Below are 19,968 nucleotides of genomic sequence, written 5' to 3'. Positions count from 1 at the left end.
TTTAATGTCTTATTTGCATATGGTATGCAAATTAAGTGACCGGGTTCAGTCCATTCCTACAATGGCTGTGAAAAGCGTTGAGGCTTTCTCACGCGAGCCCCTTCTAGTCACGGTTACTGAATCTGATTTCTATGCTTGATTATAACAGACGCCAATCATTCTGATAGAACGAAGAATTGTAATTTAAATAACACATTATTTTTGCACTACATTCATTCTTTTCATGGAACCATTAAGTTGTCATTTGCCAGAATACTGCTCAAAGCTTTTCATTTTACACTAACATCCGTTTCTCAAGCGTCGGCATCGTATCCTCACTCCATTCTCTACATAAAGAATTTCAAAAGAGTTGTACTAATAGCTGTGCAAATAAGTTTCTTGAAGCTACTCGAATAGTCACGCAGTATTAAAATATACCGGAAATTATACTTCTTACTAATATTATATATGCGAAAATTGAGATGAATGAATATTTGTTAGGAGGTATCCCCAGAATGACTTCATGAATCTTGCTGAAATTTTGCATGGAATTAAAACATAATCTGCAATCATAGGCTACAATTTAAGTTTTTTTTTTATTTCGCATCCAGATTTGCGGCGTCAGCTAGTGTCAAAGGAAGGATTTATTGTGTGGTACAATAAAATGGCATACTCGGCTACTTATTTTCTTTTAATTTACAGTTTTTATATTGACAAACATTACTTTATCGCTGTAACATGATATCTTTTGTTGTGAGCGATTTATTAGGTTTAGGTTCATACGACAGATGGATTGTATTTTATTTTTCGTTTTATTTCGGATAAACCGCGAATTTTATTACTTGATTGGATTTCATCCGACATGGTGCGTTGTTTGTTTTGCGGTTTACCTATGTTCCGTCGTTCCATTACACTCTTGTCAGTCCTATTTGATTCGTCTGGTATACTCGTCCTTTTAATTATCTTTGAAAAATAAACATATGTTTAATACGAGTACAACACGCAGTTGAATTCTTTTACATTTTCTCTTAATATCCAGACCACGGGTAAGAGATTTTTATTTCTTAATTTCAAATTTCCATTACTGCTAATTACTTCAATCTACATCTAATAATTAAATGCTATTAATTACGTAATCATTAGTGAAATTAGCTGCATATTTTAATTAACTTAAAATTAATTTAGTGCGGTATAAAAGTTACCTTAAGCTACAGACATCTGACTTGTAATTCAAAGTTTCTAAGTTGTATTCGCTTCGTCTAAAGCTAAAGGTATGTTTATCAGATGTCTACCTACACATTAAGAGATTGCTATGCTTTGTAATGAAACTTTTGAGATCATAAGTCATATGGCGCCTGAGAACGTGGGCTGATAAGTACATGTTCGTGGGTGCATCGTCTCTGAGGAATAGGGATCTCGGTTATGAATTTTAATCGATACCGCAACGGTTTAAGTCTTGTCACGTGACCATGCTGATGCCTGCATTCGTATGTCTTTTAAAATGGTTTAGTGCCTTTATTGAAAATACAGGATGTTCCAATTTTATATATTTTGATCTTTATATCATTTTTATTGATATTACAGAATAATAATTATTTATTATGCAAGTGTTTCAACAGTGGAAACCCACAGGTATAGTTCATTTAACATGCCACATCTCAAGCGCTCGTCAAATCATGCGCGACAAACCGCGCCATGCAATGACGCGACAACAATAGCTCACGTAGCATCCGCTAGCCTTTTGTTTTTGTTTCGTAATTGTGATGATGTCTTCTTCACATGTTTGTCTCAATAGATACCAGCTATAGAATTGACTGACGTATTTCTAATATACGTATCAACTGCTTCTAGTAGACATAGGTATAGAGAACACATAATATGTTTTTATCTTATTAATTTTTAAATAAATGTATAATATTTTTATCGTATTATAAACAAATTTTTATTCCAACATAATTTGAGGCTTAGTCATTCGAAAGTCAATGTTATTATCGTCATACGTATAATTAACATACGCGTGCGTTGTGCGGAAAGTGTTTACACAAAAAACATGTCTCGAACTCGACACGGTAACAGGTTGTACACGACCGGCACCGTTACCTGACACACAAACTTAACCCAAAAGGACCGCGTGTCCGTCTACAAAATGTCACTTTTGTCACAATGGAAGTTCCGACATACAGTTACATACTATCCCGAAAGAACTGTAATACCTATAAGTATATGTAAATCTTCATCATCATCAGCTCACTATATGTCCTCACCGAGGGGCTCGGAGCCTACCCTAAGTTAGGGGTGATTAGGCCACAGTTAATGCAAATGGCCAGGCCATGTAAATCTTACTAATATTATAAATGCGAATATTTCGATGGATGGATGATTATTAAAAGGAATCTCCAGAACGGTTGCACGGATCTTGCTGATATTTGACGTAGATATAGAACATAGTCTGGTAGAACACATAGGCTACTAATTAAGTTTTTTATTATAATTCGGGGCCACGTCTAATCAAAAACAGGAGCGGGCGACAGCTAATTTATATTCCTAGGTTTTAATGCACACGCGAGAGTCTTACTACAACTTTTAATTAAATGTATCGATGAATTTTCCACGAAAGTAATACCATTTCGTACAAAATAAAGGAATAATTAAGTATTCGACGCCAAAATTTCCATTCCTTGAAACATTAAAAAGTAAATATTGAATTAAATCATTGAGGTGGATATTTCATCTCTTATTAACGTCTGTATTTTCAAAATATCCTCCCTACTTTCATTCATACGCACATAATAGTATTCAGTGGTAGCATAGCGCACGCGATATTAGCACCTGGTGCATTTTTGTTCACAACGATGCAATCCCGGATCCCGCGAGTTCCTTTGTAAGCGAGCACTCCTGACGATTGTGAATACGGTGAATGAAGGCCAGATTCGCTTTACGTATCCGAGGTTCATTATACGACGCGTGTTTGCTTGTGTACAATATCCCGACTATTAGAAGCTAAAATTCGTCCGCATGTAATACTGTCTTTGAGCTGCGCGCGTATTCTAAAATATACTTATCCTAAGTTACTCTTTATAACATCTGCTATCAGCCTAAAGTCCCGTCAAAATCGGTCCCGTCATTTAAGAGATTAGCCGGAACAAACAGACAGATAGACAGAAAATTGTAAATGTTATTTCGGTGTACATACCGTATACATCTTTTAAAAACATGTAGTTTATTTCAATATTACAAATAGACACTCCAATTTTATTTGTATGTATGTATGTATAGGAACAGGAAAAACAAATTACATCTCCAAGTGTGGACAATACCTACCTATTGAATACAATGAACACATTCAGATGTCTTTATTATGTCGCGATCAAATATAGAACGCAACTCAATGGTCCCGTGAATGTCAATCGATGCACAAATGTTTGTTGGGTACTGGTAGGCATATTCTTGTATACTAAAGCTACAACCGTTGGCTTCCACTGCCAATACATCTGTATGGAATCATATTGTAATATCTCATATTCTGTTTGACAGAGACAGCAATGTTTAAACATACAGTAATGGAATTGCACGGCATAAGGTAGCAACCGTATCGATCAGAACGTCACGGACTACTCAATAACAAGACTTGCCTAAAAGAAACACGCGTTTGCGTCACGCCTCTGTTCTTTTCTGATGTCAAACCGTGCGAACTAAGCGTACTGTTACGTTGTTGCTCGACTTGAATCTTTACTGATAAGTTAAAATGTAGCAATACTTTTATTGTTCGTAATTTAGATCATGGCGCAAAAAAAAGATTAAGAGTGATTCAAGGCCCGTTACCATTTTCAAACCGTCTCGTATTTATTGCTACTACTATTTTGAATCTTTTTAAAATATAAATTATTTGCAGTCTTCCTTGACTCCAAAACAACGTTGAATTTAAAAAAAAAACATAATTAGTATCCTGTGTGTTCTTCCACACTATGTTCTATATGTATGCCAAATTTCATCGAGATCCGTTCAGTCGTTCTGGAGATATCTTCCAAAAAACATCCAGCCATCCATATAAACATTCGCATTTATTATATTAGTATGATATCAAAGTAAACGTAACATCAATCATCAATAAATATCAATAATTACACAAAAATCTATTTACATCAAAGTTATCGTAATATCTCTCCGCGGTAGTGATTTACCATCTTCAAAGAGAGGGGAGTAGACCGATCTTTTGTGTCAGTGACGAAAACAATGGATAATTTGCTAGTGTTGAAGTGTTATTAGCCCACTTTATAAACAATGCAGTTTGTTTATAATAACGGGTACCGTGAAATATATGCTCGATTGTTTTATCTCTGTTTGAATAAAGAGTAATAACTTCGATATAAAGCGGCAGCTAAAAAAATGGACGGTGTTTTTTAATCTTATAGTTTCGTTATCATTTCTATTATATGGATGTATTCTTTTGTTTTAAAGCAAATAAGCTTTATAATTAGATACTTAAAAACAGAAAACCCTCTGCAAAAGCCTAATTGTGTATTATTTTATTCGTAGGTTAAAATCGCAAATATATGACTTTGTATTAACGTTCCCGAAAATAATTAGGTCAATGCCGCAAGTGAAATATCGCACACAAAAAACATACCACGCGAACTGAGATTGTTTACGCCTGTTCTGTGCAAACTGAAAATTCCAATAAGGCATGTTATTACACCAATGCTGGATGAGTTAGAGTTGTAAAAGAAATAAAGGAAGGAAGGCTTCACAAACAAAACCGCGTCGTAATTTAAAAAAAAGGAGCTAAGACTGATTAAAGATTGCTACGCTCGTTTAACGCTTCGATAAACGCAATTACGAGCAACGGCTCTAGGAAGAACTCTCTTTTAACCCTTATCTGTTTTTTTAATGTTACCTTCTTAAATTTTATTTTTCCTACTGAAATTATGTCAATGGGTTCCATTCACCTTGTTTTTTGCACTAAAATGCTGCACAAATACTTTTTATTTTCTCAACAAATAATTAAATCTTTTCTGGCCTTGGCTTATGAGCTTGCATAGAAAACAGTCTTCTTTATAAAGATGTGGCGCATTGCAGTGTCTAGATTTCGAGATCAACATTTACGCCTATGTTGAAACAAAATTTTAATTTTGTAATTGCAAAATATAAAAACTAACAACAAAATTTGCAAATTTTGTTGTTCTTTGAATCCTTTGTCATGAGTCTATGTTTCCACTTTGTATTATGAGCTGGTACAACTCCGTTAATCCTACATTAACACCCTTAAATGTGGGATATTTAAATAATGTTTTGTTTGAGACATTAGACACTCCGTACTCCTTTATCTTTGTAGCGGGTAAATGGTGTAGCAATATCGTTATATCTGACGCCCGAACAATAGCAGAATGTGCACACTCCCTTCACCTAATCAACACGAACCTCTATTGAAGATACCTCTTTTGAGGAACTTCTAGTGGTTTCTGGTAACGATTGTTTGTGTAATACACTTTATCTATGGAACACGCTCGAGTTCCATTTTCAAAATTTAATTACATTCTAACGTCATCGACCTAGTTTAGAAGAGGTTGTAAATACGAAGGGTTCGTTACGGTCTCATGATGAGTCCTGACAGATGTCAGTTGCTATTTTCATACTTCTCACATTAAAAGTAATATTATATTTGATTTTTCTTAAATTACTACATTTGCCACAATATATTGTAATTTAAACTTTACCTGTTTTAACCTAAAAAGTATAGATAGTCATTATTTAGTTAAATATGTGTTCTAACCCTTTGAACGCCAGTGAAGGAAATTAGGGACATCAAAGGCACCACAACCATAAAAATGTATCACCATGCTAGTTTCGGTATAAGCATTTCTATATTTTTTGGTCAACAAGGTCAAGAACAAGTTAATCTAATTTGTTTATAGTAAGGTACAACGTTGTTTTGAATTTAGTTAATCTGAATTTATTTACTTAGTCGTAAACCCTTCTGTGTGTTACACAGACTTACTCGAACTTATATCAGGTTTACAAAAGTGCGATGTTAGGAAAGCGAATAAAATAAAGCTTATCTCTTATCGGGTGTTTGTAATTAGATAATGTGGAGCTTAGCTTTATTTACTGCGGACACGTGCGCCGGACTGCGATTGTGTCTTGCATGCTAACAGTTTTATAAATTAAAGGACTTTGGTTCATTGATTGATAAAAAATACTGTAATACAAAATATTGTTTTTATCTAGTTTCCGAACATGCATTGTATGCTAAAAGTAAGTGATGGAATATTAAATGATTTCACTACGGTTTTTCAAATGTTAATTATTTAAAATTTTATCAATAAAAGTAGATTTCTAAAGTTTTATTACTATAAAGACATCCTTTAACATTATCGTAAGACAGTGAAGCATTGCAACAAAGTACGATTCTAAGACATCTGCATCCGTTGCCTTTTTGCATAATGAGACGGGTCGTCGCACCATCTAGTGTGGACTCTTCCTGTATTCCTAGTACATTCAATGCGTAAACTTTGTCAAAGTTGATTACTTTATTTTATTTATAACAATCCTATATTATGACAATATTAATCATTTATAAATTCGGTGTCTCTGATGAAATCAAATGATTCGTTTTACGCAATAATTTGAAAAAGAAAGGTAACTTATATATATTCTTCAAATACTGATAACTTTTGTATGTTCTCTTCAGTTAGCTTTAAACATAAGTATTCTTATGTTTCTCCACTCTAAATGCAAGGGCAATATATTACGGGGTCCAATGTTTTCAATAAAATTTTAAGTCAGGCCGTCTAGGTGGCGGTGTGAGCGTCGCGGGCCGCATCGAAGCAATTTACTCTCCATCACAAACCAATCATCGGTCGACGGCGTCGCTTCGCTTCCTGCAACAAATATTGCTTCCACGTTTGATTTGAACATCGCTTGATATTTTAGATGCATCGATTTCTCACTTTTGATCTTTATTTTTTTCGGTCAAGCTCCTTAAAAATGTACCACTTAAAATGTAAGCAAAATCGTAATCAGAATTTATTAATGGTTATTTAAGAAAAATTATAATTGATAATTAATATTAAAATTGGTTACCTTCGTTTAGATTCATCATTAGAATGTGTCTACGATAAATACTTATATAAAATTATTTTCTTTACAATTAATGCATATATGATAACATATAGGATGTTATGAATGAAATAAAAGAAATGCACTGAAAACGTTTTTGAAAATTATGGTAATTTTGATATGTAATAAAACCTATCATAGAAGTATATATGTTATACAAATAGCTACCAAATATAGACATCGAACAGAAGTCAGACAAAACACTTTGAATTAGATGAACGATTATTTTTAACTACCTTTATAAGCATGTGTTACTTGAAACATTATACAGATACCGTTAAAGTTATAAAAAGAGGTGGCCATAAAAATAGATTTATTTTATAAGTGTGTAGTAATCATTGTTTTATTTAAATTAATTTTACTTTACATTAAGAAAATAAACAGAAGCTCGATTGAAATAATTCGAAACGTATTTTAAATTATAATTAGATCTTTTAATTTTAATATTTATTGTAGTATTTGGATCATGTTCGAAAGTCCGATAATATGTAGTAATACGAGGAATTCCTAATTTAGATTTAAATCGTAAACAATTGCTTTATAAGCTGCAAAAATCTGCACAAACGTATATGATTCGTAAAATCCACGTAATTAAGGCAATATGCAATAATTAATCGCTTTAATTATATTGTCCGTTTTTATTTCAGTATTTTCAACACCGTTTCGAAATGACTCACGTTTTCTAATTGCATTCTATACATGACTGCTATTTCATTGAAAAATTGCTTATTTTATGTGATTTTTAACAGAGTACGTACGGATATATCCACAAACTTTAACGTAATTTAAAAATTACACGTTCAAGTGCGATGTCCCATGTCTCTTGTATAATTCGATTTAAAACAAATTAAGGTGGATGCTCTCAGACTTTTCAGCATCGGTTAAAAAGTATCGATTTCATGGTAAAAATCTCGTGAAATTGCAGTCAACTATACAAGGTTATTGTTTATCGGGAACGGAAGTTTTTAAAGAATTCGTGTTTTAACATAGATGAAAAGATCTTGAGCTCTTCATAAACTACAAGGAAATGCTTAAAACTTCCGCGAATCATCAAAAGAATTCTTAATTTAAAACTAAACTAAAAAACATATTATTAGCTTTATTCTACACGTTCCATTTTACAATAATGTTATTCTTATGTTAGACTTAGCATCTTTATAATGTCATTGGGAAAATATGTTGTTGAATTGTTATTTTTGTCAAATTATTCAAACTTTCGTGAGACATTATACTAAACTCTTATATAAACACGACTAAATTATACGTTAGAATTATAATTAGACGAATATACGTGAGAGTAGCCGTGTTTATATATCAATTTTTGTCAAACTTTTTGGCTGGTTCCATGTAAATCTATTTATGTAAAACTTCTGTTTACTCATCATAAATATTTGCAAAATATGTTTTCATAATAGTTATTTTAAAGATAGAACGATTGATTTGAAATATGTTAATTCTTGATTGATATATATCGAAGGAATGTTTACTTTTGGAATATAACACTTATATGTTATACGCATGGACATTAATCGTGGGTATATATGTGAAATAAACACGAAGTCCGTGACGTCACATTAATTTGATCAAAGTGAAAACTCGATCGTTTTCCACGCTACTTGTTTCGAGTCGCTGTCAACGGCCCGGCTAATGCTTCCGTCGGCTTCCAATTTTAAACTTTTGATGGTGTTTACGACCGCGCCGTAGATTTATGGAGCGGTCGATTTTCTGGTATCAATTCCGTCAATTTCACGGATGAGCCGAGCATCACAATTTCCCTTGTCAGGTGAACTATTGCACAGAATAACGGACCGAAATATACGACTTCATTATATTTGAAAAAATAGAGTTGAAGAGGATACTTACCGTTAGACATTTTATGCTAATGATGTTTAAGTAACAACAATGATGAATTCTCAAGAAGCGAGTTCAATACTCTGTGGAATTAGCACTTCATTTTATTAATAAACATTGTACACAATTTCCTGTTTTACACAGTTGTTCTTTTTTCTCAAAGGTAATAAAATATCAAACTTAACAAATTCACGTCTACTAAGGAACGGCCTTTATTTTGTGTTACTGTTAGTGTAGTAATTTAATCGACGAGATGATCAATCTACTCGAGAAGTCCTAAATATACGAAAATAATGAAAAAATAAAACAAACATTAAGTACTTAGTAGTTTACTTATAAGTATTATCTGGTTTTTATTTCTCAAACTTACCTACGCACCGCATTTGTTCGGAATTTCATTACAAATGTCTAGAAGCAAAACACGTAAGGCCTTCAACTGAGCAGACAGTTTAATCTTCTTATGTATTTATTCTTTTATTTCAAGTTAAGTCTGAGCCATAAAGCTTGTAGAAGCTCCGTCAAGGCCGTACACTTGAATATTCTCAAGCGAACCTGTAAAGTACGAAGGGTCATTTAAAATACGACTTTTAAGGAATTTTCATTAAGCGAATTAAGCAGTAAATATGACCGTAAGGCAATAGACTGTCAAAGGCGAGGTGTTTTCAAAGGATTTTATTACACCTGCCGTTTAAAATACTGCGGTTAAAAGATTTATATATTTTATAACCTTATTTGAACTTGTTATAACCGGTTATAAATTAGATAAATAACTTTTTAATTTCATTTTTGAGTTAAAGGCTTTATATCTCCATATAATAATATAAATTTGGCAAATAAAAAACTATTTAAGTCGTTAGTCCATCATACCGAAATACATTTAAAATTAACTATAGGGGCACGCCTTTTTATAAAAAGCACTCATTGCATTCTGATTTTAAAAACTGTCATGCTTAAACTAGCAATTTAATCTGTAGTATTTTCAAAGGTTTAATCATAAATGAGACATTAATGTAACATTTTGTCACCAGGTGTCGAGACCGGAGAATCGTCGCTCGGTGTCAGTGGGCGGCAATGTGGAAAGACATTCTTATGCCGAGGGCAGAGTCCCCGCGCCGCACGGCCCTCCGCCCTCACCTGGCGCGGCGGCTGCACAGCGCAGGGTCGAGGCCGCGTGCCAGGCAAGCAGGAAACTCCTGGAGGAGACCCTTGCTAAGCCAGGTTAGTACATCAACTTAGGCACTACACAATCCTGACGAACAATAAGTGAACAGCATGAGATGGACCTTAGTGGAAAGATTTAAGCAAATATAAAGAAGGATGTGAAATAAAGTACAGAATCTAGAAAATAAATTGCTTCTACATTACGAAATAATATTACTGAAGAAAGCGTCAACGTAATCCATAATCGTCGGCTCTACTAATGTGTTGTGTCTGAAATGGCTTTTGTTGTGCACCATTTGTTGTCGAGAAAGCAAAAGAAATGCTCAGAGGTGTGAAAGTGCATTCTCTTTCCTTTAGATTAATACCATTTGAAAAGATAAATTATTTCTTAGATATTATTCTTTATTACTCCTGTCTAACTACTCTTATCTAACGTTCTAAGTAATAACCTTTCCTGTTAGTTCAAAATTCAAGAAATCTATACTGAATGAGATTATTTAAAAGATTTCATTGTAATGAAAATATTGTGTTAAACTGTATACTTGATTCTTCTCTTCATTTTATACTAATTAAAAATAACGTGACATTAACTAAGCCACAAGATTGTAAAGCAAACACTGTCATGTTTTTGCTGCACATTTTTTTTTGTTCTTTTGTCTTGCGGTCCGCTACTCAGAGCGTACTTAGTATCAACTTAGCCAAGTAAAAACATCGCACGCCTCAGTGCTAGTTAGTTGATTAAAGCATTAATTAAATTAGACGGCGGGCGAGCGCTGGCTACGAGTATATCTTGGGAAATCACATTCCCCATGCGACTTCGAATCATGAGTTACCGAGATCGTTATGAATACTAGTGATGCGCTTTCCCCGTGTGTTATTTTTATCCAGTTTTATTTTTACACATTACATGTTTAGAATTTACTTCCAATTTAGTTCACTTTCGTGTATGAAAGACCATGTGTGAAGATCAAAGGCCCCAATGAAATTCAATAATAATGCTAAATGAAATTAAAGCCACTTTTAGTTACGTTCAATACCTATCATAAAAATATGTCTGACGTCATATTTCTATTCACCTAGGGCAGCGCACAAGGTTTTATAAAACGTAATGTTTTGGCCTAATTTTTTACAGCCGACCGCCTGTCCGTCGCCAATTTTACTTGGCAACCCTACATAATATATGTCTCACATATTAATATTATATTAAGTGCATAATTACGTCCTGTAATATGTAAAATGTTTGATCAATGTTAAAGCCTTCATGAAAGTACCTAGTGTCCGGCTAATATGAAAGGTTTGTATACAAACCCAGCGCAGGCTTTATGAGAGGCTGCAGGAAGGCGGAACAATGCCGCAGGACACAAGAGCATTGAAAAGCCCTGTAAAAATATGTCCACAAAGCCAGTCTAGACTATGGCGCCATGTTTCAAATTAAATGCCGCTTAAAATGGACAAAGGACTTAACCTCATTCCCATTGCCGTTTTGCCATCAAATGCTAACGTTACACGTAGATCGATAGAATACTTTGACTTGTTTTTCTCTTTAAAAATAAATTCTATATTCGATAAATTACTTTTATCAGGTCAGTATAAAACAGATACTAATATTTTTATTGGAATATTATTTTATATTTCATTTCTGGACCAAATAATAAAGACTGCATCAAGAATTGTAATAAATTACTCATTCGGACCAAGTTTCAGTGACACGAATACATCACAGTCCCTAGACGGAGAGGATGGTTTTGAATTAATAACGAAATAGGTTGCACTACGTTCACAGAACTTACATACATCTATTCCCTATATAATACATAGGAAGATAAATATGTCACCGAACGATTGTAAACTACAACAGTTTGTAATTTGACTAGATAGTCAATACAAACATATCGTTCTTAACGCAACGATCCTTTTTTTATCACAATTCTATTAGTTATTTTTAAATCATGTCATATCAAACTAACCTAATTCATATTTTTTCTTCCATTCAAGTTGTTCAATTGTTTTGAAACTGTCGAGAAGAAATATTTAAAATTGTGTGGTTGACAGCTTGTCTGATTAAAAAGTGTCGAAGTTCATAAAGAGTCGGTGACATTTACACTCATGATATAAGACTCGTAGGGAATTCCCACATGCAGTGTCTTATTGACCTAAAAACGGAGCCTGGAGCTACATTTGAAAAATTATGGATAGCATTTTACATGTCGCAATTGCAATATCGTTCCTGCTATTTATTGATTTCTGCACTTTCGAGTTATTTTTACTATATATGTTATTTTTACCACTAATTCAATGTTCTTAAAGTATAAGAATATAAGTCTACCTACTGTAATAGACGTCTAGGACCAGGCAGTGCCAAATATGTGTTACATGTTTAAACCATAGACTCCAAGGTCGTTCATTAGATTCCTGACTAACCCAAGAGTAAATCATGATTAAGGAATATTTATTTGTTAATTTTTACACGAATAACTACAGTTTTAATCGGGGGTGTTCAAACTTAAAATAATGTGGGTTGCTATAGTTTTTTTCTACCATTTTTTTAATAAAATTAACAAAATGATGAATCAATATATCAGATAAAAAAAGCTTTTTTACTGATATTATTTTGTTTTACTAAAATACTAATTTTCAATATCAACATAGTACTCAGACGTGATGGGGTACTGCTTAATATCTTTTTGATGTGTTCTTGCGGTAATTGCAGTGAAGTTGTGCATTGCTTTGTTTCTGATTGTTACGGAAACTTATACCAGTATTTTATTATACAATTTTATGTAACCGATGCTGCAAAAAAGAATGTTTATCACGACTAGTATTAAGTTCCTCTTGTCTATAACTATCTTTGTTTATTACTTTTCTTTATGTGAAAATTGTATATGCGGGCTATGAATTGGGCTTTCCTGGCTAAAACCTTGTTAAAAAAATCTAACGTAGGGTCGATCACGAACCGTTTAATTCATACACCGAAGTAATCGCTGCCGTGACTTCCTTAAGATGTAAAACTATTTTAATAACAAAAGAAACCTTCATGTTTCGTCACACTGCATCTTTGTTATAACTGTAGATCTGATCACGTTAAAATCGTAATTTAGCAACGCACAATTGTTATGTTTGATACGTATAGTTATCATTATGTTTTCCCCGTCCATATCCCACACATGTTGAGACATCATCAGTTTTTTATCTTCCGTTATATCAGCCTTTCTAAATTATATCAGTAATACTTCTAGACTGACAATAAGGTAGATCCCATTATGATTATTTATAATATGTACTATGTTGTATTTAGTAGTTATTCATTTTTCCAGGCTTAATCTATCGTTTTTTATAGGAACTCCGCCGACCATAGTTCTGCCGCCTAGCGGCGGGTACTGGGTGGATGGGGTGGACGATACTCCTCCTGATGGCGAGGAGAGCGAGGCGCGCGCGCAACCCGGCACGCCGCGTCATAACTCGCGCCGGTATAACATCGATACTGATGATACCGCCAAGTACTACAGGCGGTTCTTCTTAGGCAAGGTAAGTTTAGGACACCAAATTACAACGCTAGTAATGCTAGTATGATGCTATAATTCTCCCATACAAGAAATCCTGCAAACTATTTACGTCACTGACTAACTCAGTTGCTTCTGATGAATTAAAGAGAGTTAAGTTAGCTACATTATCGTTGAAACATATTACAATGTCATATAGAAATCGAACCTTAACATCTTAAATCAATTTATCAGCCTCTGAGATCAGTATTATGATAACCATAAAATAAAGAGCCTTGTCATTCATTCGGCGTGACATTTACCGCGCCATGCTGTCTACTTCGGATCGAAGACGTATTCAGCATACGAGTAATTTCGCTCTTGTCTCATAAATTTCCGTAGTCACCTCATCACGCTACCCTTGACATCGTAAAGGGGCAAACAGGTTGCCGTCTCATGGCCGATTGCCATTTATAAATCGACCTCGCGATCCAGAAGACCTGACCATACATGAACGAATCAGTTCCTTCCCGTAGTTATTGAAGTCTGCACTATTATGCAAAATTATATAAATACGTGTCTTGAATGAAATCTTAAGCCTTAAGGGAAATTATGCTGGAAGTTTTAAACATAAGCTTAAACCAATTTGTAATTTATTCGTAAGATTAAAATTAAAAAACGCATTTTCAAACTGATTTTATACCCAAATTCAATGACAAACTAATCGTTTTGTTACGGTCATCAAAATAATCACATATATTTACTCAAATCAGTGGCAGTAATAACTTTATTTGGAATAATTTGTGTTCAGTAAATTATATTATAATAGTGCACGAATGAAACATTTCAATTCTCTAAAAGATTTAAATTTTAATTATTTATTTTATAATTTAAATATAAGTAAGGTACGTTTCACACGATGCGTACGGAGGGCACGTCTGATGTCGGCTTAATACCGTTATCAACACGTGTGAACTCTCCCATACCCACGCCCTAGCCTTACTTTTTTACTTTTATATCATTATCTGTGCTCGTAATTGCCAGACTTAATACTGCAAGTATGATAAATTTCATCCTTCTGCTGTCTTTATACAAAATTATATTAGAATATCCATATTAGAATTTAACTTTACGTTTTTTTTTTCTTTGCAATGTTTTTGTACCACTATTTTACTAAATACAAGTTTAAACTCCTTAATAATCCGAGTAATTTCTTTTCCAGTATGCTCATTCTTTCTTTCTTTAATCATAACTTATCTTAATATATTAATTTCATTCTATATCTCTGTATCTACGTATACGTGTACAAATTATGAGTGAAAAATCACCAATTAAATTGGTCGCGGCGCAACGGAGCGGTTAAGGGTCCAACGGCTCGTTACGAATATAAATAAATAAATAAATATAGATCCCGCAAAGCAGTGGGAAAAGTCGATGCAGTTCAGCAAAGCGGAACACTGTTCACGCACGGTGAACCAAACCCCGCTGCGTAGATCGACCAGATTACTGCAGTGGCAATTTGATAGCAGACCGTGTGCACGCCGCTTTATCTTCCTTACTCGAATCTATACATCTATCCGCCCTACGCCTTGTATGGAAATTTTCGAATACACTTTTATCATTGTTAATATCTTGATTTATAATTTCCTTCGAATAATTAGCAGAGAAAGGAAATATACGGTTTACACTGTCTTCGTAATACTATCCTAACTAAAATAAAGTCGGCAGATTATGTTAAAAGTAGCTTTTAGGACTCTACCTTAAGACAGATATTAACGTGTTATAATTAAATGCAGTAAGGCTTAAAAAAATGAATTTATTAGAAGTTTGATATCATGACATGTTTTCTGTCTAATATTGCTTAGGAAATATTAGGAAACGCGAAATGAGCGATGATAATAATTACTTCTAGTTTTTTGTTTTGTCAGAATAAATTGTACATTTTTTATTTTCTTGCTATTCAGTAAAAATCAGGTCATCACAAATGAGATAACTAGAGATGAGCATTGTTACGCTCGATCTATTTGTAACAGTTCTCTGCGCGAGTCGTTCCACTCATTCAGTTATTAGCTTTCTCTAGTTTTATGCCAACAACTAATGTGCTATTTAGCAAACACGCTACTCTATTGCGCATTAACAGTTCTCTGTATTTCATATACGGAAAATAGTTTATATAAATAAGCAATAACAGAAACTATAACAATTTACCTCATATGTCTAATAAAAATTGTAACTGCACCGAATTTCATAACGTATTTTTGATAACAGTTTTTATTAACCGTTATTTTCTACAACCGAAACATTGGAGCAAATTATTGTCGTCTTCCAAATTAATTCATTTTACTATTCATTTGCGCGTAAAAGGTAATCTATTCAATTTTATTTTAAAATAATTTGTAAGTCTTGTCACTGGCAGTTTAAAAATATAAACCAATAGAATAAATTATTTCGTTTCTGTTTTTATTTTCGATACAAACCTGTCGATATTGATTTGAATTTTTTATCTGAGTTTTTTGATAACGTTTACTAAATCGACAAATTCAATGTTCATGACTGCCTACTTTTTTGTTGCCGCGAAATCGATTAAGTTAAAGCTTGTGCAAATTACAGTTTTTGTTTAAAGTTTAAAACAATTTTCTTTATTTTATTTTATAAATACAACTAAAACACTCTCGTATGTTTAATACGTAATTTATCTCTACCAAGTACTAAATGTAGTAAAGATTCCCATGAGTTTTTCCGGCTGAAATTCCTGTACAAAAACATGTTATGTGTATCTCTCTTTTTCAAACAGAATGAAAGAGATGACAATATGTTTAATACAAGCATTTTAGGTGGAAACTGTTACTTCTAAAATATTACCGTCATTACGTAAAAACCTGTAAATTTCAATAGGTCATCGCGACAACACGGGGTTAGGCCAGATGAATGAGGAGCTCCGATTGCCCGCTTGATAACGTAGGGTCGACGTGTTAACAAATTATAGCAATCACGATTAGTGATGAGAGAACATGAAATAACGCAGTTAATTAAGGTATATTTAGTTACATTGCATGTAAATCAACTGACGACTGACGTGTCAATTTAGATTCAAAATTACGGTAATTTGATTTGATCGTGCTGTTAATTAATTTGTAACTTTAGTTGAATAATTAAAATTAATCAGTGTTATTATAAATAATACTAAAACAAATGACGGAGAACATCATTGAATTTCTATTAAAATGTATTTTCATTTTAGACTTACGTACCAGTATACACACAGACACATATACACCTTGTTAATATTATAACATCTCATTTTTTTTTACAATTGTAATCAAGTCATTTGGTTTTGCGTGAATATTTCTAGCATTCACTTTGAAGAAGTGAACCTGGGTAACGATGTAAAACTTAAAAGACGTAAAAAACAATAATAAAAAACAAACTTGTGTAATAAAGTCTTGTACGATGTAACCTATATTCTAGTCGACCGTATGTTTGTGACAAGACTTTCGTAATGATACACGTATGTCTATCATATTTAATAGCCGATGAGATGTACAGGATGTTTATATATACATTAAATTAATGTCTCAGTAGCTGACTGGGTCAACAAAATATAAACAGTTGGAAATTGTGCAATAAAAGCAGGTCAATTACTTGAGCGTTTGGGAACATAAAAGTACTTAGGGTTCGACTATACGAAATAATTTACAACGAATGTATTTTTTTTATTATTGTAGTTATAGCGATTTAAAATTGACAGGCTTTGAATTAAAATTAAAAGTTTTATGATACAGAGATCCATTGATGTTAAACTTAGGGTTCTAATAATTTATATCAAACATTTTATAAAAATCTTTCCATCCAGTGAGACCAATCAGAATTTTTATGAACTTCAGTAAATATTATGGAAATAAAGGAATGCTTAATAAAAGAAATAGACTGCACCAAGTTTACTATTATTATTCAAACCTTTCGTTAAAGTAAACAGATGTTTGAACAAAGCAGAAGCGAAAGTAATAAGTAAATGCGTCGTTTTTTTGACGCAAAATTGGTTCGGAGACAATTTCGGCAAAGAGAAAATTATGGACCCTTAGAAATGATTGCCATTTTCACTGTCACCGTTCAACTGAATAAATCGGGGTACGACTTAGAAAGAAAAATGCTTTGTGTCTGCAGCGAGACTGACACAAAAGGTAACAAAACTGCTCACAAAGTATTTCTTTGCGATTGTAAAAGTTTGTGTCATTAGAGATTTTTTAACGATTGTACTCAGTTCGAAGTCAGTCGAATGAATAAACTTCTGAATAATTACAAGTGTATTGAAATACAAAATAGAAATTTATATTGTTGTTTAATTAATTAAGCGAAATGTATATTTTTAATGATGGTAAACTTCTACTAACATTATAAAAGCGAATGGTTGGTTGGATAGATGGATTTTTGTTACAAGATATCTCCAGAACGACTGTATGGATCAAGCTGAAATTTGGCATAGATGTAGAACATAGTCTATGTTCTACATAGCATATAGCATATGCATAGCATATGCTACTAATTATTATTATTTTTTAAATCCGCGCATACGGAGTCGCGGGCAACAGCTAGTGTTGACATAAATGTACTTATAGCACACTTTTGTGTGATATATCGTTGGTTCTTGAGACCATAATCATTGTAAAAAAAAAATTACTCTTATCTCTCTTTTGTCTAAGATAATGTGGGGTATGATTATATGTTTTAAACCGCGATTTTGTTCTTAGAAACCAACCATTATAGTCATATGTGTATTGCATTAGCTACTTGTATTATATGTTAAATCGGCCGCTCGTTTAAAACTATTGTAAAGTTCAAAGTTGTAATTGCGTTTCCATTTTACCCTCAAGAGTTAATATGAGCCAGTAGGTTATTATTATTTTGGGATTGTTTGCTTTTAATTACGTAAACTTTGAACATAATTAATGAAAACTTTAGGTGTTAAATAAACAAATTAATAGAAGCTAACTTCATACTATTGAAACAAGCAGAACATTTATTTTATTTTAACATTTTATTTTTTATTTTAACATATGATTTTTAATTTTTTTATATTTTTTCTTAAAATGTAAGGTAATTTTTAAATCAAAATAAGGATAAAAAAATAAAGTTTGTAAATATCTTTTTATATCAGTTGCCACTTTTCACCGTCTGTGAATCCCCTATTTTTCAATATAAAATGTGAGATTCAATCACTGAGACGATCCATCAGAGCTTTGAAAAAGAGGCATTAACCCCTCGCCCCTTCAATTACCGTCTTTAGCCTTCAATTTGCCTCTTTGTGGCCCATGAAAAAAGGACAGCCGATAAATTTGGCATTTTCAATACGATGACTGGCAATCTTTGATGTTTGAGCGGTGATGTGAAAGTTACAATACTAATATACATTTTTCGACAAAGATTTTTTCTTCCTTTATAAATTTTATCACTTCTTAATAAAGATAACACCTAACCTAACCGGTACACAATTTTTCTTCTCTCCATTTTTTAGGGAATTTCATTCTTTTGAACATGTCCCATAACATGCTGGCAGGCAACAAAATATACGAATAATAATAATAACAAAAAAAAAGTTTATATTTTGAAATGTTTAGTTTTATGGTACTACGCTATACATAAATATTATATATTCCTTAATATTCAAAGCTATGATGATTTCTTTTTCTTCGTAGTATACCACCAATTTAAACGTTTATTAAATAGTGTATTAATTAGTTTGTAGAGTTCTTACTATAAAATAATGAAGCCATTACGTAGATTCAGTAATTATCATTACAAGCAAGCAATCGATAATTCAAGAGCTTAATGGTTTTAATTTAATTGGTTAGTCGCTAATGAGTTCCTGGCAACATACGAAGAGCTAATGACGCTCACTTCAGGACTAACTGCAACTCTTTTATCACATACAGAAACTTAATTGCAAATCAAATAGATTACAAAAAGCGTAATCCATAATGAAATGCCAATAACCATTGTTTACTTTGGTATGAATTTATATTTAAAACGTAAGAAGTAACTAGAAACACAAAAGTATTCTTACAACAGACTCTTAGGCCCCTCATAATAACAAATGAAATACGAATTCACTTTTAAGACCAATCGTTAGTTTCTGAGACCAATATATAACCTATCGTCATCCCTTTCATTATCTTTGACAAAACGGAGATAACAATATGTTTTAAAAGAGTATTCCGGTGTCAGAAAGCCGTGGTAACTGAAATAATTTACGGAGATCTTCAATATTCTTGTGATACTTTTGTAATCGGATGGGCTGTATGAAAGAGAATATGCGTAAGAAGGGACTGAATTCAGATGTGGTATAGATGCAAGTGTTCATACTGTGCCGACCCACTGTTGAGGC

The 19,968-nt window shown here is 32.9% G+C and overlaps 1 protein-coding gene across 7 annotated transcripts in view; it reads left to right on the top strand.

The window, feature by feature from the left end:
- Positions 1 to 19,968, top strand: part of RapGAP1 (Rap GTPase activating protein 1) — a 192,600-nt gene that overhangs the window by 165,178 nt on the left and 7,454 nt on the right. For all 7 annotated transcript variants that reach the window (XM_013324625.1, XM_013324623.1, XM_013324626.1 and 4 more), the window contains 2 exons: positions 9,975 to 10,164; positions 13,445 to 13,632. In XM_013324625.1, the coding sequence (XP_013180079.1) occupies positions 9,975 to 10,164; positions 13,445 to 13,632 (378 nt within the window). The remainder of the gene's footprint in view (positions 1 to 9,974; positions 10,165 to 13,444; positions 13,633 to 19,968) is intronic.

The sequence above is a fragment of the Papilio xuthus genome, unplaced genomic scaffold (genome assembly GCF_000836235.2).
Source record: "Papilio xuthus unplaced genomic scaffold, Pxut_1.1 DF824992.1, whole genome shotgun sequence".
Classification (NCBI taxonomy): Eukaryota; Metazoa; Arthropoda; class Insecta; order Lepidoptera; family Papilionidae; genus Papilio; species Papilio xuthus.
The sequence above is the reverse complement of the archived record's forward strand: the minus strand, read 5'-3'. Positions and strand labels throughout refer to the sequence as shown.